Source organism: Cavia porcellus, unplaced genomic scaffold, assembly GCF_034190915.1.
Source record: "Cavia porcellus strain 051 isolate PalLab524CR breed Dunkin Hartley unplaced genomic scaffold, mCavPor4.1 scaffold_2, whole genome shotgun sequence".
NCBI lineage: Eukaryota > Metazoa > Chordata > Mammalia > Rodentia > Caviidae > Cavia > Cavia porcellus.
This window is the reverse complement of record NW_026947485.1, coordinates 141250035-141275930: the sequence shown is the minus strand read 5'-3', so window position 1 is coordinate 141275930 and position 25896 is coordinate 141250035. Positions and strand designations below refer to the sequence as shown.

Below are 25896 nucleotides of genomic sequence, written 5' to 3'. Positions count from 1 at the left end.
TCTATGTGCTTGCTCCCTTGCCTTGCTACATTTTACTTTCCATATAATTAAAGCTATCTCATGTAAATGATCTCGTCTTTATCCTGCCATGACTCCACTCCAGGTGGTACCCTTATATAGGAGATAGAATTAAAAAGTACACTGAATGTTTAAATTAAAATACTCACAGTGAAAGACTCATTGCCATTGGTTCCCTCTAAGATACCACCAACTTATTCCATCATTCTTGTTGCTTTTTGAAACAGTTTTGTAAGTTTTCTTTATATGAGTGTTTTTAGTTGCCTTGTTTTGGCTGCTTTGATGCCATGAACCAATTTAAAACATTTACTTTTCATGGTTGTTTTGACTCTGGAAGAGCCAGAAGTGGCACAGCACCAGATCATGAATGATCCAGAATGTGGTAGACTGGGACACAGGATTTTTACAAACCTGCCATTCTGTTGGATGGCACTCAGCACCAGCATTCACTGGCATTAACTGCATCTCGTAAAGACGCTCAGTTGAGTAGACTTCTGAACTGCTTCAGAAAGTATCAAGAATGATGGGAGAAGTGTGTTCAAAACAAGGGAAAGTACGTTAGGGATGATTGATGGCAGTGTATGTTTTACTTAATTTTTTTTTTAAATTTAAACATTCCATTTATATTTCAGTCACACTTGTAACTAGAAAAATATTTATACTTCTTACCATAGCCTAAACTAGTTCCTATCAAACTTCACCATCTTCTACCACTCTTTCTTATTGCTCATACATTAATCATTGCGTTCTTTGATTACATCAAGCTGCTTTTTATCTCTGGGGCTCTTTCCTTCCTTTTTATACTTACGCACAATTCTTACCATCTTCTTTCATCATTCTAGGTAAAACATGTTATTTTGAGCGCTCTCTCATGACTACTGTAGCTAGAATTGGCTCTCATGTGACCTTCCAGACCCTACTATCATTATTAGGTTTCTTGACTCTTTTCTTTCCTTATATAGCACATGTGGTGTCTTTGCTGTTACTATCATTATGACTCCAAGTAGTACTGTTTTGTTTACTATGTGTTTAGGTTAGTTCTAAGCATTTCTATGCATTAAATACTGATACGTATATTTCTATATGTATATGCATAATTTATTTTATTATGGTATTTGTTTAGATATATATATGTGTGTTTTTGTTACATCTTTGTCTCTCATAATCCCTGCTTACTTCTCAAACTAACTTCGAGAATACTAAACTTTCATTATGTTTATTCCTATTTTCCCTACCTCAATAGTGCTTGCTACACAAAGGAAATGGAGGAAATAAATATTTTTTAATATTGGATAAGCTCTTAGAATTTATAACAAACAGTCATTGAATATTTATAAAAAGAATTTCCTAAGGGAAAGAGGACATTTTCAGTAGACAAAAATCATGCCTGACTGAGTATTTTTAGAATTTCTTCATATAAAGATAATCAGATACACAAAAATAATCTACTTAGGTTTCAGAAAAGATTTTGACAGGTTTTTTTTTTTTTTTTATTAAAGGCAATTGCTACATGGTAAGTTACCATTGAAATAGCAAAAAAGATTTCAAATGGCCCAAGAATAGGTTTAAGATCAGAAATAAAGGGGTAGGAACAGGTGTTTATTTAATTGCACATGTAGAGATCAAGATTCCTCAGGAATTAATGATCATGTCTTGGCCTGGAGATGTAGTTTAGTGTTAGAGCGTTTGCCTAGCATTTGCAAGGTCCAGGGTTTGACCCTAGAAATGAAAAAAAAATGTGTTATAGTTTGAATTGTACCTCTCTATCAAGATGTCTTTGTTGCAATGCTTGGTTCTTGTGAATGTGACCTTGTTTGGAAATAAAGTATGTGGATGTAATCAAGCTAATGTGAGATTGGTAGGGTGAGCTATAATTCAGTATGACTTATATTCATATAAGATAAATGAGACTGACTTACAGGGCAACAGCCACATAAAGATAGAGGTTAAGTACAAGGTTAAGACTGGAGTTAAGTCCAAGTAAGGATAAGGCTCTGAGAATCTATATGAGGTAAGGAAATATGCTTTCCTAGAGGTGAGAAGACAGCATAGTTTTCTACCACTTTCAATCCACAGTTCTAGCCTCTACAGCTGTGTGAAAGTAAATTTCTAAGCCACGCAATTTGTGGTACTTTTTTATAGCAGAAACTATAAAAAAAGGGAACTAATAACAGTATCTGTTATGATTATTATTTTATACATAACCTGGTATGTACTGCCTGGTACAGTATCTAAATGACATTAAAATTTTCTAATTGTGGAGTTTAAAACAGTGGGTGTAGATGAAGAAAGGAAACTCCAAAATTACCATTTCTCTGCTTTAGACTAAGAAGCAAGAAATCAAATTGTTTAGGATTTATGTTCTTTGTAAACATTAGTTTTTATTTAGTATGTCTTCAAGATTGCTTCCAAATTTGAAAAAGTTTGTGGACCTGCGGAAGTACCTGGCACCCAGTAAATACTGAGTTAATATTGAAAGGATAAATGAGTAAACCCAACTCTAAGTAGGAGGTAATGGTAAGAAAATGTAACATTTATTCTGGTATAAAATCTAAAGTATATATTTAAAATGAGCTAGAATAAAATGAGACAACAAAGAATATTGAAAAATAGTTATCACTGAGTTTATTAGTACCCAAGCAGTAAAACAAAATTAATAAATTATTGCAGCATCTTTGGAGAGTCTTTTTTGGTAACAGAATACTTCTGGTGAGATATAGCAGGGACCTAACCCAAGAAGCATAGTTTTATAGTTAGTTAATTGAATAGAGCTAGAGCAAAGTTGCTTGGATCTGAATCTTCCAACAGCTACTTACTGACTGTGTAACTTTGGGCAAGTTAGATAACTTTTCTGTGCTTTAGTTTTCTTACTTGTAGTTCTAGGGCTTACATCAGAATTGATCTCATGTTGTTATTGTGAAGAATTAAATGAGATAATCCACCTAAAATGCTGACAACAAAGCCTGGTTTATGAGCAACTGTGCATCCCATATTGCCTGTTGTTTCTTAAATTTAAAATTTTAGAAAATTATTCTTGGAATAAAAAATGGAATATGTATTGATTGAAATGATATAAAGATAAAATTTTTGAATAACAAAATAAAAAGTGTCTACACAAAGGGACAATAATAGATATTGTACAAATGTACAATATTATACAATAGTAGAGATTTTTACAAAAAAAGCAACATTTGTTTTTTTCAGTGAGCCAGGCATGATGCTACATTCCTATAACTGAAGCACTCTGAAAGTCTAAGGCAGGTGACTCAAAAGTTGGAGTCCAGTGTTGGCAGCTTACTGATTTAGTGAGACCCTGTCTCAAAATAAAAATTGAAAAAAGGACTGGGGATGTAGTTCAGTGTGAAGTCCTGGGTATAATCCCCAACACCGCAAAAGAAAAATAGATATTTAAAGGCATTTGATTGGGAAGGGACCCAAAGGGTTTAAAGAAAGAAATATTTATGGTGAAATTGTGATCCAGGGTTGTTTTATTGAGTGAGATTAGTCTGGAAGTGTCTTACTGCATTTTTCTTGTTTTCACAAAATTCCTTGAACTTTGGTCCATTTGAACAGTGACTGAACATCTGATATCTGATCATTGTATAAAACATTGTTTCTTTTTTTAAGAATGAATTTATATAACAGATGTTTACACAACAGTTAACAAGTCGTTGTGTAATAGATTATCAAAATAGGGTCTTTTTTAAAAAAAATATTTTATTTAAAAGGAAAAAGAGGGAAAAAAAAAGCAGAACAAAAGAAAACAGTGTAAGGGTACAAGTAATTCAGAACTACAGAAAAGCAAAAAAAACAAAAAACAGTGTGCTATCACCAGTTAATAGATTACTCGCTATCATCTTAGAAAGGGTGTTTCAGGTCACAGGATCAAAGCACACAAAGCGAACATTCAAACAGTGAGATTGCAAGCAGTTGTGTTCAGTAATCCAATCCAAACTATTAATATGGTCTTCTATGCAACACACCTAAACACCCTTGCTGTTGTATCCTTCAGGGCACTTTTCTTTCCCTCTCTTTAGTACAACAAAATTTACACATTTTGGGCTTTATTGCTCCAAAATAGGGTCTTTCTTTTTCAGATAAATATTTGTGGCTTTCACTTTGCCGAATACTCTTATCTCTTCTCCAGACCAGCCATCTCATTGAATGTTAAGTTCAGGGAAGTTGGCTTTGGGAAGAAATTTTAAATCTTTATTCTGTTGAGCCCTTACAGATCATTTGCACATAATTTAGACCCTTTTCCTTGGAATTAGAATTGTAAAACATTGGAGAGTTATACCCCATTAGAAATAATAAAGGTTTAAAAAATTTGGTTAATAAAACACTTGCTGTCACAGTTATGTGCAAACTTTTGTTTCAAGAATGCTTGAAAGTTTGGTCTGTTCTCAGAGAACCTAGGATCTAAAGACATTAAAGAGGAAGATTTCTATATGTTGTATATAAAGAAAAGAATTATTTTATTTTAAGAAATCAGTCAGAAAAAAGGATTCATTTCTTAGGTAATGGGTCTTCACTTACCTCCTGAAGATTTTTTCTTTTTGCTCAAATAAACTAGCAGTTTTTGAACATGTCAGTTCTTTTAATCCAAAACTAACCAGTATACTTCCACACCAACAGGGGGAGATGTTATGAAACGGGACAGCCAAGTCTGTACTTTTCTTTCTTTCTTTTTTTTTTTTTTTAATTTAAAGAGAAAGAACCAACAACAACAAAAAAAATACATGGAGATAAAAAAAAGGGTAGAAATAATACAGAATTACAGAAAAATAAACAGTGAGAAATCGCCAGTTGATAAGTTACATATTGTCATCTTAGAAATAGCTGTTCAGGTTACAAAGTTAAAGTATGTAAAATGACATTCAAATAGTGACACTGCCAACAATTCTGCTCAATGGTCCAACAAAAACTTAGTAATATGGTTATCAGTCCTACATACTTGTTTTATATCTTAAAGAGGTTAAGATTAAATATGTCGAAATAGAACAAAACAGTTAAAAAAAACAATTTAAAGAAATACAGATTTCAAAGCAAGTCCACTGGAGATACTTTTCTATCTTGCTTTTTTTCTCAGAGGGCAAGGTGTGTGGAGAAATTGGCTTCTGTGGATACTATCAGTAGCTCTAGCTAAGTTTTGAGATGCAGCGTGAAGTGAGATGTTTCCATTGTAAGGGTCCACTGGAATCTGATTCTTACTCCCTGTTCTGTGGAGAGTGTACTTTAGTGTTTGACCGTCAGCCTTCCACATCAGAACTCTACAAATTCCAGGTAAGGAGGAAGGGTCTCAGGCTTACTTACCCAGCCCATAGTTACTGTCGTAGACCTGGTCTTGTAGATCACCTCTTGTATGATGTTCCTTCAAGAGGGAAAAACGGTTTGTCTTGACTCTAGACCCTGATAGTAGACAAAATTCTTTCTAATGGTGTTGCCATTCACATGACAAGCCAGGGCTCTTTAAAAAAAAGGCAGGGGCTTCATTTTTTTCTTTTTATTTTGTTGCTTTTTTATTCACCTCTCAGATGTGACAAAATGAATGCTTTTCAATTCACTAAAAGGTTTATGAGCATGCGTATTCAAAGAAAAACATTGTTCACTTTAAAATCTGTAATGATGTAAAGATTTCTGTTTCTAAATTTTAGTTTTTTTACTCACTAGTGAGCTCATTGTAACCTTGACTTCAATTTCTGTCATTGAAGGAAAGTAATATTTTTCTTGAACATGGGTGTTAAGTAGTTACAATAACTGATGAAACTTTTCATTATAATACATAGTTGAATAATTTAGTACCAACTTCATGATCAAATCTTATGGTTTAACTTAGTAGCCCAGAATATACTAATACTTATTTTTTTAATATAAGTTATATAATTCTATGAATATGAAAAGAGCCCTATTTTAAATCTGTTGTTAATAAATAATTATATGTACATGTTTAGTTTAAACTTAATTGCCTGTATTCTTTGAGTCTCTTAGTGCCACTATATTTTGGGCTATCTTTTTCCAGATTTATTGTATTAGGAAAAAAAATGTGGCCTTCAAATAAGAATGGCAATGTAAAAAAAAAAAAAAAATCAGTGATTATATAACTGCACGTATTTGTTCATATCTTTGAAGAAAGCTGAACTTGATATATAATTCCAAGTTATCAAAAGGAATGTTGGGGTTAAAGTATGTTATATAAATCACTATGTAAATCACTAATTATCTTGGGCTTCAGAGACATTGTTATATATAAAGTGGTAAATGGACAAGATGATTCATGTGGATTCTGTATCTCCTAATACTTTTATGAATCTATAGTACACAATAACACAAAACCTATGCATACAAGTAACTATCCTTAGATTATGAATAGTTCCTACCCAGTCCAGGACATTATTATATATGAAATGATAAATTAGACAAAATTATATAATGATTTCTATGTCTCCTAATACTTTCTACTTTCTTTTGGATTCACTATATTAGGAAAAACAAATTCTGGCTTTCAAATAAGAATTGAAATGCCAAAAAAGCTTAATTATATAACTGCATATATTTTCCTATTTTTTTCTTCTTTTGGACACAGGATCTTATTATGTAGTCCAGGATGACCTTGAGCTCACTATATAGCCCAGGGTGGCCTCAGACTTGTGGTGATCTTCCTGCCTCAGTCTCCTGAGTCCTGAAATTATAGGCATATGCTACTATGCCCAGCTTTTCCCCATTTTTAAAGAGAATTGATTCATATAATTTCTACTTTAATGTTACTCAGTTAAATATTTAGCTTTTAAAATACCTTGCTTCCTTTCTATTTTTAAAAGTTTTATACTCCTACTTTGGTTTTTTTTAACTGATATTTTTGTTCTGTGTCTACATCATTATTTTTCAAGGTAGTTTTTTTATTTTCTGAAATTATTCAAGTTTTGTTTTGTTTGAGTTCTCTGTGTTTAGAAAAAGTAGAAAATATTTTAAGTTTCATTATTTTACTCATGTTAATTTTGTGTAAAGAAAATAGGATAAGAGTTTTTGTGTTCATGATTTTCAACCACAATTCTTAGGAGACATTAAATAAAGAAATACACACTGATTTAAAATTTTAAAACAATTCAGGAAGTAAATACTTACTGAACTTTCATACCTGTGAACTTCCATCTATACTCTAATGCTTACCTAAATCAATTTTGGCTTTGAATAAAACTTCAAATCCATTTAACATTCATCATCAGCGTATTCAGTCACATGTTATTACTTTCACTTCGAGACACACATGCTCAGACACACAGTTCATGCCAGCTTGTGGTGGCTCTGCTTCTGAGGTAATAAGAGGAAGGATTTATATTATTAGTGAGTTATTATCCTTTTATATAAATGTTTTGACTTTGGTCTTTACTCTTGATATTATTTTTGTGATGTTTCCAGGCAATCTTTATTACCATAAAATACATACTGACTTATGAGAGATCCTTGTAGGTAGAGTTGTGTCTTTTATCAGAAACTTGGATTCCCTTGGAAATAGAGCCAGTTTCCGCCTTGTTCTCCTCTGTTGAGACTTAAACAGACCTTTCCCCCATGCTACCATTGCTGGCCATCTGATTTCTCTTTCTATTAGGATGTCATACTGATGCTGTATTAATGTGGCGGGTCAGTCTTTAACTGGGTTTTTATTTTCCTCATTTATTTCTCGTTTATTGCTCTTTTAAAGATTTTTTTTTACTGTGGCTTCTGAAATCTCATTCTGATAAGCAACTTTCCTTTTCAGAAGATTGTTTATTCTCCTGCAGGTGGTTCTTACTCTTTCCTTTGTTATTACTTAACCCTTATGTGAAAATATATTAGTTTTCAAAACTTGGGGAGTTTGGTTGTAATACATTCTCACTGATTAAATCTTTTAAACCTCCATCCATTTCTCTTCACTCTTTGAAGAATATGCTGTTTCATGTTCTCTTTCTTTGTCCTTAACCATTTAGAATACTTGTGTCCACTTTCGCATTCACACTGAACACCCATCCACAATCTTATTTTTTATGTTCACCGATCTAAAAATGATACCAACTAAGGGATGGTAGCTAATAAACAAATTTTGAAAATTTTTGTTTAAATGTGGAAGAAAAGTTTTAGGCTCTTCTTGTTCCTTTTAAATAACCAACTCTGCTCTGCTTATTTTACAAATGTCATGCTTCATTAGAAAGATAACTTAATTGGTTAAATTATATATACATATATAACTGAAAATAATCTGACCACCAAAATAGTATTTTTGTGAAAAAAAAATGTGATGCAGCATAGTAATGCTGTTCTCATTGTTTTCTCTGTTTCAGAAAGTGCTTATACTCAAACATAGATATTAACTAACATATAATTTCCTAGAATTCAAGAAGTCTGAGGTTAATTGGTTTATGTCTTAATTTCTCTCAAAGTGTAGTTGGTGTTTTCTTTATATGTGAGTAAACAGAAATAAAGTACTTGATATGGGATTGGTCTTTCAAAAAGATGAGGGACGTGGTACTTAAAGTTAGCGTCATTAAGAAGCGAAGACATGCAAGTGCTGAGCTCTGTCTCTTTCAAAGAGGAGTAGTAGAGTGAAGAAGGATAAGTGATTAAAAAAATCATTCCATGAACACTTTGTGTTCTTTTGAACTATTTGAAAAGACAGAAATGTACAGGTTGTCTTATTAGGACAACCTTTTAAAATGTATAGCCAAGTAAGGAGTCTCATTAGTATCTAAATCCCAGATAAGTTATTCTTTCAAAAATTCTAAATTTCTGCTTATTTTAAGTTCCCTAAATTTAAATTATAGATTTGATTTTTAGTAGTAATATTTCAAATTAGATGTTATTCTTGTCCATGGAAAAATTATTTATCCATTCTAAGCATTCATTTTCTAATCTTTAAGGACATTACCAGGAGCTAATACAGTGTTATTGAAGGATGAAACCTATAAAACAATGCATGTACCAGGTATGGTTGGTACATAGTAAGTGCTCACAAATGCTTATTGTTATAGCACTTCCCTTCCCTTCCCTTCCCTTCCCTTCCCTTTCCTCCCCCTCCCTTCCCTTCCCTTCCCTTCCCTTTCCTTTCCTTCCCTTCCCTTCCCTTCCCTTCCCTTCCCTTCCCTTCCCTTCCCTTCCCTTCCCTTCCCCTTCCCCTTCCCCTTCCCCTCCCCTCCCCTTCCTTTTCCTTCCTTTTCCTTTTCTTTGCTTCCCCCTACCCCTTCATTTTCAACTTGTCTTCCCTTCCTTTTTTCAAACAGACTCTCATTATGTAGTTCAGGCTGGCCTTGGACTTACTATAGCTTGGGTAGGACTTGAAATCATGGCAATCCTCCAACCTCAGCCTCCCCAGTGCTAGAACTTCAACTGCACACCATCACACCTTGCGGTGGTCATTTTCTAAGTAGGGATCAATATTCTTTTTGCAATAGAGATCTCAAGTGATATATTAAAGTTGTGCTTTGATATGACCCTTAACCTTTTTATAACAAGACTGACAGTTTTTGAATTTTTGCATGAAATTAATATAATTCATGCTACCTAGAAAAATTCAAGAGACAAATATTTAAAGAGAATACATTTTATTATGTTCCATTGTTATGAGTATTACTAAAATGAATCAAAGCTTGGCAACAGCAATGTTACTTTTGGTTTTGTTCATTTTATAGTAGTTAAAATCATTTGGTATTTCACTGAGTTTTTTGATATTTCATGATTTTATAAGTTACTAAATGATCTGAGCTCTTGGATGTTCAGAGGCCTTTTTCCTATCTTAATATTTTATCTTTAATGAAAAAAATTGTGATCACCTTATTTTGTCATTAATATTTTATATTTTTCAGTCATATCTAATCTCTTATTGTTTCAGGCAAAAAAATTTTGTGTGCATGCACTTGCATGCCTGTGTGTGTGTCTTCCTATTAGCAGCATCATTCTGTCTTACGATTATACTTCATTGAACTCACCAACTTATTTTTGTTTATAGCACATTTTTGAATTCAAAATAGTACAATATTTCTAGGCCTAAATTAACCATACTTTTACATATAATGTTATGAAATTGAATGTAATAATTGTTTCAAAACTTGAGCCCCCTTTCCCATGCCCTCAGCTTTTTGGATTGACTGATGCACAGCATTTGGTTGATTTTCTGGCCGTAATGTAGGCAACATGGTGTAGTACGAAGGAAGATGAATTTGTCACATGTGTTTTGAGACAAGTCATTTAATCTCCATTTGCTCTTCCTCTGTGAGGTAGAAAATTATTTAACATAGCAGGTTCTTTCTGCTGCTGATTTTATGTAAAGAACTTTCATTATATGAGTGCTTTTAAAAAATTATAAAAATCATGGCTTTGGTAAATTTGCATATTTCCTGTTATGTGTGTGAACATATATTGACCGAATTATTTTTGGCTTGGAATTTGTTCTGTTATGTCTTGTATCTAGATTTCTACCCCAAAGCCTCATGTAGTCATAGATGGAGCTTTTTCAGAAGTGACTGGATCTAGAATGTGTGACACTGGGATTGATTTGTGGTACAATGGTAGGGTAAAGGACACGAGGACTAAGGGTGTGAGTGCTACCTGCCCTAAGCAGCCTGGATAAAATTTAAGGGATGGAAAAAGCTGTAGGTTTCTCCCTTGTCAAGGTGTTGGCAGGATTATTTCTGGAGGCTCTGAGTAAGAGTTATTCCAATCATCTATGCTGGCTTCTGGTGGCTGCTGGCAATTCTTTACTTACAGACAAACCTCTGTGATCTCTTCCTTTTTCATATCACTTTCTCATCTGTTCTCTTCCTCATATTTCTAAGTCATCTTTTGAGGATAATAATCACTTGATTAGGACACACTCATATAATCCTGAATGATTTCACTTTGAGATCTTTAGTTTTATATCTACCAAACCCCTTTTTGCAACTAAGGTTGTACTGAGGTTCTTGTATATATCTGTAAGAGAAAACTCTGCAACCTTCTTCAATGTGTACCACCCATCCACCCTGCCACACAGTCTGGAGATTGAACCAAGGTATACTCGACTACTGAACTACAGTCTCAGCAATTTTCGTTTTGAGAAGAGGGCCTGGATGAATTGCTTAGACTGGCCTTGAATTTGTATCCTTTTTTGGCTTCTCAAGTAGCAGCTGGAATTACAAACATGTGTCACTGTATATATTCTTTAATTATCAAGAAAGTTCTTAGAACTTGAGACTTTATGGGTGAAATCCTTAACTTGGAGAGAAACTGGTTCTTCTTTCTTTAAGAGTTTTTTGAGTTTTTACTCTGTGATCTTTGGAAATACTGTTTTGGCAAAGGCTGTGTGTCCAAGTACCTGGAATTTAAATTCAGCCATCATATTTGATACCAAAGTTTTGGTTTTCATTTTTCTTCTATTTTTCCTGCCTTAAATATTTTTTCCAGGTTCTACCTATAATGTGAGTTCTCTTTCCCAGAAAGGATTTTGTTTAAAATAAATAAATAATTAATTTGGTCAATAAATACTTAATTTGCTCCAATGATGTAATATATAGGATTTTCTAGGCTGTAGATTTAGACATTTATTCAGAACTTGAGTTCTGGTGCTGAGTTTGATTCTAAGTTGGAGTTGGATCATAAACAACATATCAGAGCTTCTTCTGAAACCAAATCATTTTATAGTATTTTTCCATTCCTGAAATGTAACTGTATTATTTTAAATCCTTTAGTATGTGTTTGTAGTACGTAGTGATTACATTCATTGTGTTTTTTTAAATGAAATTTTTCCAATTCTGCCTGGAGAAATGTGCAAGTATTGTATTTTTGCATATTTTAGTGCACACTTACTCATGTTGGAAGTTTCTGTATATTTAATGTGGCAGCAGTAGTAATTACTTGTATTTAGAAAGGAATAATTAATTACTAAGCACCAGGAACTTTGCTTAGTCCTTTACCTGCCAGATTTGATCCTTACAGCTGTCTTATACAATATTGTTTGTCCTAAGTAACAGTACTGTTATTATCCCCAGCAAGGTAAATTGGTATACACATTTTCTGTTTGAGCTAATTCTATATTAGAATATGCTTGTCTTCTTTAGATGACTCATGTAATTTTTTATATTTCATAAGATTTACACACTTGACTGGTATATTTCATTTATCCTTAGTATGAAAAAAGGGAAAGTATTATTTAAGTCTCAAGTAAAAATACCCAAATTCTTTGTTAAGTATAATAAATATACTTGATCCATGTTGCTAATCATAAATACTCATCCCATACAGGTTCTTTACTTAAATTTGCCTCACAGGAACTACATGCTGTGTTTCTAGTGAAATAATATTTTTGCATTAATCTTTCGAAAGCTTTTAATGAACTAGTATGTCATTATTGGAGGTAGAAATGTGTACAAAACTATGTGATTCTCATGAATAGCCATATGTGTTTTAACCTGTATACTGCCCATATATTTCTGTCCTATTTTATGCAAGCATTATTTATTTAAAGGAAAAACTGATTAGGAAAACACATTCTTTGTTTTCTTAGTGTCATCTTTTTTTTTTTTTTTTTCAGTATTGGGAATTGAACTCAGGGTCTCATGCCGTGTGATCAATAAGGTCAAATGATTAGCATTAAATTTGTATGTGTTAAATTTTGCTTTATTTCTTCAGAGCTCATCAGCATGCATTTCAAAATAATGAGTTCTTGTTTGCAGTCTCGCTATTTGAACCCCCACTTTGTATGTTTCACTTTTGTATCTTGAACAACTATTTGTAAGAGGACAATATGTAATCATCAACTAGTGATTTCTTACTGTTTATTTTTTCTTTGAAAGTATGTATTATTTCTACCCGTTTTCTGTTTTGTTTAGTTTTTCTTTAAATAAAATAAAAAAAAAACCAAAATAAAGAGTTCTTAATATTTTTTCTTATCTTAGTTGTTAAGGTAATTTCTTTATTAATATTGAGAGATGTTATGAATAGATAGGCCACAAGATTTAAGTTATTCTCAGAAGAGAATAGCTTAAAATATAATTTATTAAATTATAATTAATAATTATAATTTATTAAACTTTATTAAAACTTACCAAAAATTTTAATAAATAATTATAATTTATTAAAACTTAAATTTTATAGAATGTTTACCAGTCATATGATAAAGCATGCTTACATATTTCTACTGAATGAATTTGCCTTGCTAAGAGTTCACTAGATGATATAGTTTTTAATATTTTTAAGTTCATGTTTATGAAAAAGTTTTAAGATAATGAGAATTGTATAAATTGTACTAATCAGAATCCCATTTATTTATATCAATTGTTCTTTAAAATCTTTTCCAGTATTATGGTATTTTTATAATTCAAGTGAAAGGACTTCCAAAAAATAACTGAAGATAAATTAAAGAGCAAATATCTATATTGGTTAAACTGTAAAAACCCAATTGAGTGTATTTTGCTGTGATATGAAGATTATTACTTTACATAATAACTTTGGAACCTTCTATTGTAGTAGATACTTAGAAAATATAATTTCAATGAATTTTTTAGAGCTAATTATTGTTTAAGATTATATCTTATTGAAGTACTGTTTTCTGTTGGTAAATTCATGTATCAGTCAGTTTTATAGTTACACAAGTATGCTACAATTTCAGTAATGCCAATAAAAGATTAGAATTTTACTTGGAATAAGGGTTAGATATATAAGATTTCTAGTTGTAAATAATGTAAAATAATATGAAAAAGTTGTACAATTGGAATGAATATTTTTGCCCATTTTGTAGTCTTATATTGAAGCTTAGAAAAACTAGTACTGTACCTCTATTCTCTCAGCTTTTACTGAGATACTATTTTTTAAAAATAGTCTTTGTAGTTTATCATGTGTTGACAAATTATAGTAGTATATATTTTTAAGATAGGAGCTGATGTTATTATTAACATTATGTTCAAAAATTATAATTGTGCAATATTGTAACTACCACATTACTTTATTTAAAATTGTCTCTTTTTCCTTGATTCTCTCTTTTTCCTTTCTACCTCCTTCCCTTCTTCACTCCCTTTTTGTCTTCCCCTCCATTTTGAGATAGGATCTTGCTATGTGGTTCATATTGGCCTTGAACTCTATATATAGCCAGCGGTGGCCTCTAACTCTTAATATTCTGGCTTCAGTCTCTTGAGTGCTAAGATTGCAGTTGTGCACCGCCATCTCTGACTTATAATCTTTTGTTAAATTGTAAATTTTTCTTTCAGTTCCTGTAACTTCTTATTTCATTCTAATGAAATCTTGACTAAGGCTTTGAAACTCCGAATGTTCCCAGTTACTAATTCCAATAACAAAAGGAGCCCTGAGCAGATAAGAGGATTATTGGTGCACATACAGTTCCAGAATACTAAGGAATAAATCCACTCAGGAAACTTTTTAGATAAAATTGGAAGCACCAAACATTTACAAAATTTAAACATGGACATATTCAATAGTCTTCATAGTATTCTTTTGCAGGCCTCTACAACAAATGTAAAACCAATAAAATATGTCCTCTCTACTCCTAAAATGCTATCAACAAAGGGAAAAAAAGTAATCAAAATAACAAAAATCAAAATTGTAGAGGCATCTGGCTTAAAACTTTTAAATTATCATCTGAGAAATATTTCCTTTAGTGTTGTGATAGTTGCCTTCTATAGAAAATGGTGCCCCAAATCAAGTCTATAATTTGTGTGACTGCCCTTTATCTCTGAAGTAGTGAAGACTTTCATTTTTTCTTGATTTATAAATAACATTAAATAAAATAATCATTACTTGACTTAATAAAATGCACATGAATTCTGTATCCATTTTGGATATAGAAAATCATAGAAGACTATCATTGTTGCCTAGCAAACAAAGTAAGGCAATAAGCTACAAAATAATAATTTCTAACAAGCTTACTAGAGTCAAGGAAAGAAAGAAACTCATAGATATTGACATGCATTTCATAGGCAAAAACAGACCTCTGACTACTTTCCTTCCTGCTGTATCTATATGAGCAGATGTATACCAACAAATTTTTAACAAAGTTGTGATGATAATGTGTAGGCTGGTGTGACAAACTGGTATCCAGACGAAACCCAACCAACAGAGAGAGGGGACATCTACCCACCAGTACTTATTCAAGTGTTTTTCTGTAGTAAAGCATGAGGTCAGAGAAAGATGGCTGAGATAGTCCAAATGAAATTCTTTCCACACCACAAAGGTGTAGTGTTTACACATGTGAGTTCCCCTCCTCTCCAATTACAGTGATTTTAGGCAGAAAAACTAAAGATTCAACTTTCACCTACAAAAGAATATGTGAGATCTTTTGAATGTTATTTTCCATAAGAAATTCTGGATCTTTACAGAGCAGGAGATAGTGACCCTGCAAAGGTTAGAGAATTGGTGTCAGAACTGAAAAATGTGTTCTTAGGTATGTGAACTAGAAACAGTACAGTGTGTCCCTTGTCTTATTATTAATTTAAAGAACGTATATAAATATTATTAAAATGCAGTATTTTAGTTAAGCTGAAATTTGATAATTTAGAATAATAGTAAAAGTTCAAAACTAGCTCATTTCTGAAGAAATTATCAATGCTTGAATTCTTGAGTCAGTTGCTCATTGGGAAAGTTAATGTGTGTATCCTGCATTTCTGCATAATTTATAAAAAGATTACCTTGCAGGAAGGAGTGATGAATAGGAAGAGTGCAGAGGATTTTTAGGCCAGTGAAACTCCTTCATGTGACAGTAGCTACATGCCATTACACATTTGTGCAAATCATAGAATGTGCAACACCAAGAGTAAACCATCATGTAAACTGTGGACTCTGAGTGTAACCATGTGTGGATGACAAACAGGCTACCCCTGAGGGGGTTGCTTTCTTTGGAAAAGCGGGACTGTTTATAGTAGGGGAGATGGTGCTTGTGCTGTGGGAGTCTTTGTTCCTTCTTCCCAGTTTTGCTGTGAACTTAAAACTGCTCCAAAGCAGTCATAAAAATAATTACCTTTAACCATTTTGGTCATACACTTGGGAAAAGCTCCATGTAGCATGAGTAGTATCTGGATATTGATGAAATAGGGAACTGTGTGTAGCCTTCTGTGTGGGAAGTATCCCCTACAGACGTAATCTTATTGAAGAAACAGAAACTCAAGAAAGAAGGAGGCTTATGATATTTTACAACCTAGATGTCACTGAACTCTGTTCTGTTAGACTGTAGATTTCCTTAGCATTGTTATTTTAAAAGGTGTCTTTTAATCATTTAAAATTTCCTTTTGGATATGAAGGTACCAAGAGGACTATCTTTTAACAAACATTTGCAAAATGTAAGCATCAAAGAAGAAAGCATAACAAACTAGGTTACTAAGCAGTGAATATATCTAAAATGATTTGCCTGAAGTTGGAACCCAATTGCTACAATAAATCATCTAGAAACTGTTTTAATACTTTAGTTCCATTTCCTGATGCAAATAGAAACCATGTATTTTATATTCTCCACAGAAAATCAGCATCCGCAAATTTCATGTTACTTGTTTATTTATAAATGCATTCCTTCTGTGAAGGACTTAACTGTTATTTACAGTATTTCATGTACATTATGGAGTCATCAACAGTGTAGAATTTGTTACAGGAGATGATTTTTTTTCTGGGGTCGTTATTGCCCTCTGAATTTCACAGCTGCTTTGCATAAGCTCTTAAGGTATTTAGCACTCAGCCTACGAGGTCTTAAGTATGTATATACTTCTGCTTGATCCCATCCCTCAACCCATACACCAGCAGGGTCTTCACTGTGTAGTTCAGGCTGGACTCAAATTTGCAGCAATCTCCTGCCTTACTTCCTGAGTGCTGGGATTATAGATGTGTGCTACTATGCCCAGCCTTTTCTTCTTGATTCATATTGCCTTTAGGCCTGAGTATCTGACTGTTCCTAAGGAGGTAAATAATCACTTTCATTGTGATAAGAATATTACTAGATTCAGTTTATTTACAAAAGTCTTTGGGAAATAATATTTGATTATTGTTTTAATGACTTATGCTTAACAAAAAGGTGTCCCAGTGGTACCTTTTGTGATAGTCTGCTCTTCCCCTTGCTCATGATCTGCAGACACCTCAGGTGGAAAGCGCCTAGTGCTCTAGAGGAGATGAATGTGGTTTCCAGCCTATTAGGAATTCTTCTTTGGGGCTTTCATCAGCAATCTGTGCCATGGAATTATGGGGAGTTGGATGATAATCATAGAATTCTTGAAGACTTGAAATTAAACAGTCCTTCCTGTTTACGAATCATGGAAACTGAGTTAGATAATTTGCTCAGATTCATACTCTTTGTTCCTTCTGATACAAAGAACCTTTTACCTCTTTGTACCAAAGGGCCTCCTTTAAGAGCCTTGCTTTGAGAATTGCTTTATATTTTTTGGTTAAAGATGTTTTCACTTTAGTAGAGCTCTTGGTAGTCATGTGGTAGAGCTCTTTGTTACAGCCACTTCAGTCAGCAAAGGTTTGTTTTTTGCCTTTTATGTCTTTGCCTGTGCTATAGTGGGCCAGGGTGTAGGTAGTCTGGTATACTGTCATGTGTAAATTCTAGTGAAAAGTTAACTTCAAAAACTTGTTAGGTATGATTTTGTTTTACATAATTCATTATTTTTGTAATTTAAAAATTGCTAATAGCTGTTATTTTTATGAATTTGATATCTATCAGTGACAGTCTGATAACATTTATCAGAGAGCAACCATATTCCATTTGTTTAACTTAAAAATAATGAAAAACGTTTTAAACGAGAGATAGGTTATTAGATGCTATTGTAGCGCTTTTTGCATCTCCTCAGAATGTTATGTAGTAGCATCAGGTATTTTTCGGTGTCATTCCCTCTTCCTGCTTTCCTTCATTGGTGCCAGCTGTGTTCACTTGAACAGCCATCCTTTGCCAGAGCTGGTCCCTATGTTCCTCTCTTTATCCAGAGAAATCTGTTATTTTGTCTTTACTGTAGGTGGGTAAAATTAGTGTATCATCACTAGGCCTGTGGACCAACAGGCATGGTTAAGCACTGGACCAACATAAATGAAGGCAAGCACTTGATTTTGATTTTTAAAGTAGCTGTCTAATTCTTTCATATAAAAATCAACCTGTTGGCAGTTGGATGTGTTATTAGGTAGACTGTAATTTAAATCTAATATATAATATATGAGTAAGAGCTTTGGCAAGTGAATTTTATATTTTTTTTTGCAGAAATCTAGGCAGTAAGTGAAGTGACATTGATTACAAAGTTTTATAAACTCTATTTGCATTTTGATTATTCCAGTGTGAAATTCAAGGTCTTACTATTGTTTCTGATAATATTTTAAAGATCAGTCTATCTAAAAAGAACCTTTTAAAGAAAGAATATTTTCACTATGTATTTTCTTTTAAACACAATGTGTTATGAAGTTAATAAAAGGAAAGAGATTTTTGAAGTCTTCTTTAATCCCATACATAGGTTTACCCATTAAATTATTCTAATCCATTAGATAATTCTGGCATTACTTCCTTAAGATTTTTTGGGGGAAAGAATTCTCTTTCTAGTGTTTTGATACCCAAGGTATAATTTTAAGGTTGCTCTTTTTATCATCTCACTGTATATAATTATTTCACATACAAATAAAGGGTGTATGTGCGTGTACATACATGTATGTATTGGGCATTAACCCAGACTTTATGCGTTCTAGGCAAAGTGTTTTACCATTGAGCTACATCCCAGTCTTCATATGCAAATAAAATGATTTTTAATACCTAAAACTGCTCCTTGATTTTTCTACTTTTTATTTCACCTCCCAGGTAGTTTTTAGTTGTGTTTTCCTAGTACTCTCACACTGGAACAATATTCCCACCACTATTTTAGTATTGTTGACTCAGAGAAGGAGCTTACATTCACATCAAAGGGTGTGTCTGCTGCTTTCTTGTGAGGCCTTCATTGCCAGATGGGTCAGATTAGCACTTTCATTTTTTTATAAGCAAAGAGGGGCTACTTCTACAACTGTACACTGAGGGGGAAGGCATTTTTCTTTTCAGAAGAAAGGAATATGTGCTTTTCAGTATGTTTGCTTTACAATATTGTAATACATTTTTTAGAAATTAATTACATAATAACTATATATACCATGCTCCCCACTGTTTGTTTTTTTGTAACCTGGCTGTATTTTTTAACAGTTGTTTTTTAATTCCGGAAAATTTCTGAAGCACCAGAAATAGATTTTTAAAAAGCAAGTAATAATAAACATAGAAAAACGAAAACTCCATGTACATTGAAGAAGGTGAATGGTTCCTGATGCTCCTTGTGTACATCAAGGTTGTTTCTGTAGCCCTTTTTGTGGCTTAGTTATGGTGATTTTTATTAGAAACTAGGACTAGGATTACAAATTGGACTAAGGGCATGGACTATTGATTGTCTTTTGTAATGGGATGATTATTTGTACTATAGTGAAGGCTTATTTTCTAAAAAAATCTATTAAATATGTACCTGCTTTTCAAGTGCTAATTTTAGTCATTTCTAATACTGTATGTAGCTCTCCTTTGAGGAAGATTTGTGTGGTTTTTTTAAAATTTTGTACATGATAAAATGGATGTATAGGTAGTCATTTACAAGGCTTTATAAGCTAGTTAGTAATGTGAAGATGAAAAAGAAATGAAAATCAACTATTCTGTTAGAAGATTGTCCTAAAATTGCCAGATCATTAATATGTTATGGTGTTCTCAAGAAATTTATCCAAATGACACTGAGTTCCAGAAACAATGAGGTTTATTTTAAACTGCAGTGGTCAGTCAGCTTTCACCAGTGAAACTCCTGGCTACTGGCTGGCACTGACTCCTTTGTTCCCTTCTATTATAAATCCCTGTATGAGCTCACAAAGGGAGTTTCTGTGGATACTAACTTCTTAAAGGTGTCATTGCTTTGGAATGTTATAAGACCTTCTTACACATCTGGTTAATTGACATGCCGATTGTGGGCACCAGGCAGTTTGGTGCCTTGAGATAGACTCATTTGTTCCTCTTTCCGTAGTTTTTATGGCAAATAAGGGAGAAGAGGACATTTGGGTTATTTGGCCAAAGTTGACTCACTGTTTGAGGTCACTAAGCATCCAAACTATAATTTATAAGCCATAAAATAAGTGAAGTTTCCAAAACTAGGGTTTGGGAAGTTTCAGAAAGAAAAAGTCAGAGGAAAGGGAGGAAATAATGCCCTCAAATCCCCCACTTGAGGGCATATTTTTCTCTCTAGGAGATATATATGTATATATATATAATACAGTCCTTCATAAGGTGGTGGTGCATAGTTTGGTTGACTGTTAGCGTTGGCCAATACCATTGTGTCTACCTGATTTATGTTGTTTTGAACCTTACCTCTTACCCAGTTAATTAGGCACAGCTCAAAACTGAGGACTAATATGATTATTGACCCTGTGATTCCTGCAAGGGTGCGTTCCTAGGTTCCATTTGAACAATTTATCATACCATCTTAAGTGTTCTAATACAATTTTTTCATTCCTTTGCTCCTTGTTTTAATTTGTCTAGAGTTATTATTATCACCCCTGAGTCATTCGCATAGAAGCAACATTCTTTTCCTAGTGCTGCACAAAGTCCTCCCTATTTCATGAAAGGTAGGTTAGGTCCTCTTTGTTCTGTAAAACTACTTCTGTCAGGGAGTTCCCCTGGTTATCAAGCTGTTTAGTTGCTGCACTCCTGTTATACTCTGTTTTATGCTGTGGGTTATTTGGTGAAGCCTCTGAAGACCTGTTTCCGAATGGGCTGATGCTCTTGCACTCATTCTGAGCACCATGCCTATGCTTACCCTGACTAGTACTGGTAAGACAGCAGTCTGCTTGTGTTGTGTCTGGTGATTGAGCAACGGGTGCTGGTCCTCCCTGGATAGTTGTCACTCCGAGGATAAGCATTGTCAGGAGACAAGGGCCCATCTGAACACATTTTTGTTTGAGGTCTAGGCATTTAAATGGTCCATTAGTACAGGAACCCCGAGGCACCAGGTAGGTGGAATCCTGTGACCTAGTCTGGTTGCATGCAACCTGGTTGTTACCCTGTGCCACACAAAATCCATATCTATAAACAGTCTCTATCATGAGTAAAGTTAAGGGTTCTTTTGAGGAGCAGAGTGTTTGACTGGGTATAGCTATGGCTCAGAAAGGTAGACTTGGTTTTATTCACATCTAACAGCTCTTTGTTATAGTGGGGTCTGACATGTTTAGAATTTGGTGAGTCTCATTAAGCATCTGGCAAGTCCTGGATTTTGTGCTTACCTTGTCTAGACCAACTTGAGTATCTACCAGGGATAAGACATTACCTTTGGTGGGGGGCATTAGGCAAAACCTTTGGTCTTGGGCCTTTAGGACCATGCAGCTTGTAGGAGAGTGCAGGAAAAAGGCAGCAGGTTTCCAGGGCATTACTTGTGTCCTTGGTAATGAGGATATCTTTGGATCCCTGGGTCATGTTCTTAGCATGTATGTGCAAGTGCTCCAATTGAGCCCTTTTGCCCAAACTGGATTATTAATATCCTTGAGGATTCTAGCCTGCAACAGAACTTGTCCGAGTACCCAGTTCTGCAGCTTTCTCACTTTTCTCTACATACGTGAAGTTTTCATTCTGGGTCTACCAATGTGTCAAAGGATTTGGGTCTTTTGTTCCAGTTACTATGTCCAACCCATCATACTGTCCCCCACTAGAGTCCAGTGGCCTCACAATGCCGGCATGGACAGCATACTTTTCGTTTATTACAATGTCTGTTTTTCACCTTTGGACACAGACCTAATCCATGGTCCACCAGCTCCATGTCACCATTTGGGTTATCCCTTTTCTTGTACCTTACATGCAGGGAAGCCATCCATCAACCTTTAGTCTTGCAACCAATGGGGTTTTTAGAAATAGCATATCGGGACAACAAATACAATAGATTGTTAGTTGCAAGGGAGACATTCACCTACTATTATAGCCTGTTTAAGTCCAATAGAGTTCGCTTGTGGACACACAATGGTATAATTACAAAGATGCTCCCCAAGTTTATCAGGGGCAACTGATGTCATGAAACTTCATCAGCAAGATGAGGAGCAGGAAAGATGAAACCTGGGCCATCATTCTTTACTGCAGTCTCAGGAGGTTTGAACAGGTTAACCATAGGAAAGTCATTTTAAACAGTTAAGAGTACTTTGTCCAATATCTATGCTAACCTTCTGTGGAATTCCCCATTCCTGTGGGGCTGCAATCCAGAGTGCAACAGCAAACACCAGGACCACTGGGAGGAAAAGGACCAAGAATGCAATGAGATAGCAGTACATTGAAGTTACTGATAGTCTGGTGTACCGTGTCTGCTCAATCTTTAGTTGTGCATTTATTACTCAGCTTCTGGGGTGACGGGGGCAGGACTTTGGGTGTTTTCTTCTCAGCAGGGACTTTAGAGGAGCTGTCTTTCAGGGTAGGTCTTTGTTGGGACCTGCCTGTTATTGTGCTGTGGTCTGAGAGTACCTCTGCAGAGAGGGTTCAAGTTGGGGTGAGGTTCTGGGTGGCAGTGGTGAGTCAGTATTTGTCTGCTCCCCAGACGTCTACTTCTTAACCCACAAGATGGATCCATGATGTGCAATCTGAAAGTCTGAAAGCAGAGGTTGTGGCTCTTATGACCACATGAGAGTCCTCCCACAGTGGTTGGAGGGAATTCTCTTTCTAAGATTTAACTGAGACCTTGTCACTAGCTTTGAACCCATGGACAGAAGAATGTATAGGAAGAGGATGTCACAGCAGCATGGTTTGTTGAAGTCATTTAGAGTTTGATATGGTGCTTTCATTTGTTGATGCAAGCCCAAGGTTCCAACTTCCTGTAGTCCTTCCAGCACTGGCCCAAGTTGGGGAGGCTTCCCCAACAATACCTTGAAGGCAGTGAGCCCATCCTGGTATGGCTGTGCACCATGATCTTAGGAGTATAATAGGAAGCATTATGACCCAGTTAGCTCCTATTTCCTGGCAGAGTTTGCCAAGGTGTTCTTTGGAATCCAGTTTTATCTCTCCATGTAGCCTGATCTCTGAGATTGATAGGCCATATGTAGCTTCCAGACAAGCCCTAAGGCTTTTGATAGATCTTGGGTCACTTGACCTACAAAAGTTAGTTCATTATCTAAATGCACTGTTACAAGGAACCTGTACTGGGGTATAATCAAGTCTATCGGGGCTCTAACCACTTACCTAGAAATTTCAGTCCTCATGAGAAGTGCCTACACCCAACCTGAGTAGGTACCTTTTGTTTCCACTCATGAGTTTTAGTTCAGTAAAATTCATCTCAACATCTTCAAATGGCAAAGTCCTTTGCCTTCAGATGCCTGGCTGATGTTGAGGCCACACAACTGGATTGTCATATATGCATGCTTCACAATGAGCAGCCACTAAGATATACGGAGTCCAAAGTCTTGGTACAAAGAAATAATGAGCAAGAAAATTCGACATGGCTGTCTTTCCCAGGTGGATGCAGCTATGTAGGTCTTGTGTTACATAAAGCCTCAGAGCCTCAAGGAGAAAAATCTTTCCTCCTGGCAAAATTTGCTATGCATTTTCCTCAGTGACTCCCTCTGTCTTTGTCCATTTAAGTTCCTCCTTTGAACAGTGGAGTGGTTTAAGTGAGGGGGCTATTAGAAAAAAATTAGGCTGCTGGCCCAAGGCAGCTTGTTTAGCTGTATGAGATGCCTAGTTTCCTTGAGCCTCCATTGATTTGTCCTTTTACTGTCCTGGACAATGCATCGCTGCCACCTGAGAAGGCAACCACACAGCTTGTGTCAGGTTCAGAATCTCTTGGGGGTTTTTAATGTCTTTTCCTCCCACTGTCAAAAGGTGTCTCTCCCTGTAGATGGTGCCATTCATGGGTAGAGTAGCAAACATGTAATGAGAGTCACTATAAATATTCACCTTTTTGTCTCACCCTTCCTCCAGAGCCCATGCAATTAACTCGGCCTATTGTGTTGAGGTCCTGGGAGGCAGTGGCTCTGCCTGGACCATTTGATCCAAGGTGACAACTGCTACTCCTGTCCTTCAGACCCTATTAATTACAGTGCTGCTACCATCAGAGAATAAAGTCAAGTCAGGGACTTAGAGAGGGGTGTTTTGTGGAACTGACTAAGCTGAATATGCCATCTTGACTTCAGCACAGTCATGCTCAGGTGACTGCCAGGAGCTGGGCACAAGAGAAGCAGGATTAATGGTTTGACTCATCCTAATGGTGAGTCTAGGGTCCTCTAACAAGGCCCTCTGATACTGGGCTAATCTGGTTTCTGAGAGCCACTTACCAGCAGGTCCTCTTAGCAGTTTCTACTGCATGTGGTACAAACACATTCAGATTCTGCCCCAGAGTCAATTTGTCTGCCTCCTTTACTAATTAGCTGTGGCAGCAGTGGAGTATAGGCAGGAGGGCCATGCTGCTGACACAGGGTCCAACCTTTTGGACAAATATGCCACAGGTCTCTTTCAGGGTCCCAAAGTTTGTGTTAGGATACCCTAACACAATCCCTTTTTCCCCATGAACAAATAACGGAAAGGTTTTGTGATGTCAGGCAGTGCTGGTGCAGGGGTGCTTACCAGTTTTTCTTTCAAGTTCTTGAAAGCTGCCTGCTATTCAGGATTCCATGCCAATGAGAAAGTATTCCCTCCTCTTAAGGCATCATTAAGTGGCTTGGTAATAGAGTTAGGGACCCAAAGCCAATAGAGTTAGGGACCCAAAGCCAGTAGAGTTAGAGCCAATAGTATCCTATAGTCCCCAGGAAATCCCTCAACTTTTTCTTGGTAATGAGGCCCTCTGGCCCTGGATGGCCTGAATCTGAAGTTGAAAGGGACCATAATCCATTATTCAACACAAAACCCAGAAATTTAACAGTTTGCATACAATTTGAGCCTTTTTCTTTTCAAAGTTTTTTTTTGAAACTCAATACCCCTTTACCAGGAGCAATCCCAGCGACTTCTTTGTCCCTTGTAGGCATAGTTCATACAATTCTGCAGCCTAAAACAAGACATCTCCGTTCTGTAATAGGGAGATTTCATGACTTTCTCAGAAAGAGATAGGTTTATGGAGAAGGCCTCCACAAATATCATGGGAGAGCTCTTGAATTCCTGGAGAAACTTTGTCCAGGTTAACTGACATTTTTTTGTCCCCTGTCGAGTTTCTCCCATTCAGATGCAAATATTTCTTGGGAACTTGCTGACAAAAGAACACAAAAGAAGGCATCTTTCAAGTCTAATAGAGTATACCAAGTTTGACTAGGTGGGAGTAGGATAAGCAGGGTATAGGGATTCAGAGGTATAAGGTGAAAGTGGTGACTGCATTATTCACAGCCTGAAGAACCTGGACTGGTCTGTATTCATTGGTTCCAGATTTTTGCACAAGTAGGAATGGTATATTCCAAAGGGGTTGGCATTCTTTTAATATTCCTGCATCAAGTAACTTCTCTATGTGGTATTTAATCCCCTTCCATGCCTCCATTGTCATAGGATATTGTCTTAAGCATACTTGCTTAGTATGCCCCACCAATTCTACCACTATAGGAGGTATGTGGACTGCCAAACCCAGGGAGTTGTCTTTCTCCAAAACTAGAGGAAAATGCTGAGTCCACTAAGGGAGTTCATGGTCACCCAACAAGAGTCCACTCTTGTCTAGCTCGCTGAGGCAGTATTACTCCTTTAAGGAAAGGTTACAACCAAAACATCAGCTTCAGCAGAAGGAAACACTTCTCTGGTAGTCAGGATGATTCCTGAGGGAGAGAAAGAAATTTGAGCTCGTAGCTTGTCAAGTAAGTCTAGGCCCAGAAAGATAGGCATAAGCATAAAAGTGACTAACCATTTGTTATTCAAGGTGGACCTGCTGAGGTGTGCAAAAAGAATAAGATGTTTGGCCAGTTGCCCCCGTA

General features: G+C 35.3%; 1 protein-coding gene across 13 annotated transcripts in view; it reads left to right on the top strand.

Annotated features, from left to right (window-relative positions):
* Nucleotides 1-25896, top strand: part of Fer (FER tyrosine kinase) — a 409026-nt gene that overhangs the window by 125834 nt on the left and 257296 nt on the right. The window contains exon 11 of one of the 13 annotated variants that reach the window (XM_063245480.1): nt 5108-5305. The exons of 11 other annotated variants lie outside the window; for them this stretch is intronic. In XM_063245480.1, the coding sequence (XP_063101550.1) occupies nt 5108-5164 (57 nt within the window). In that variant the 3' untranslated portion in view covers nt 5165-5305. Of the gene's footprint in view, nt 1-5107; nt 5306-25896 lie in introns of those variants that run through there. One more of the 13 variants, XM_063245483.1, reaches the window with a different exon arrangement.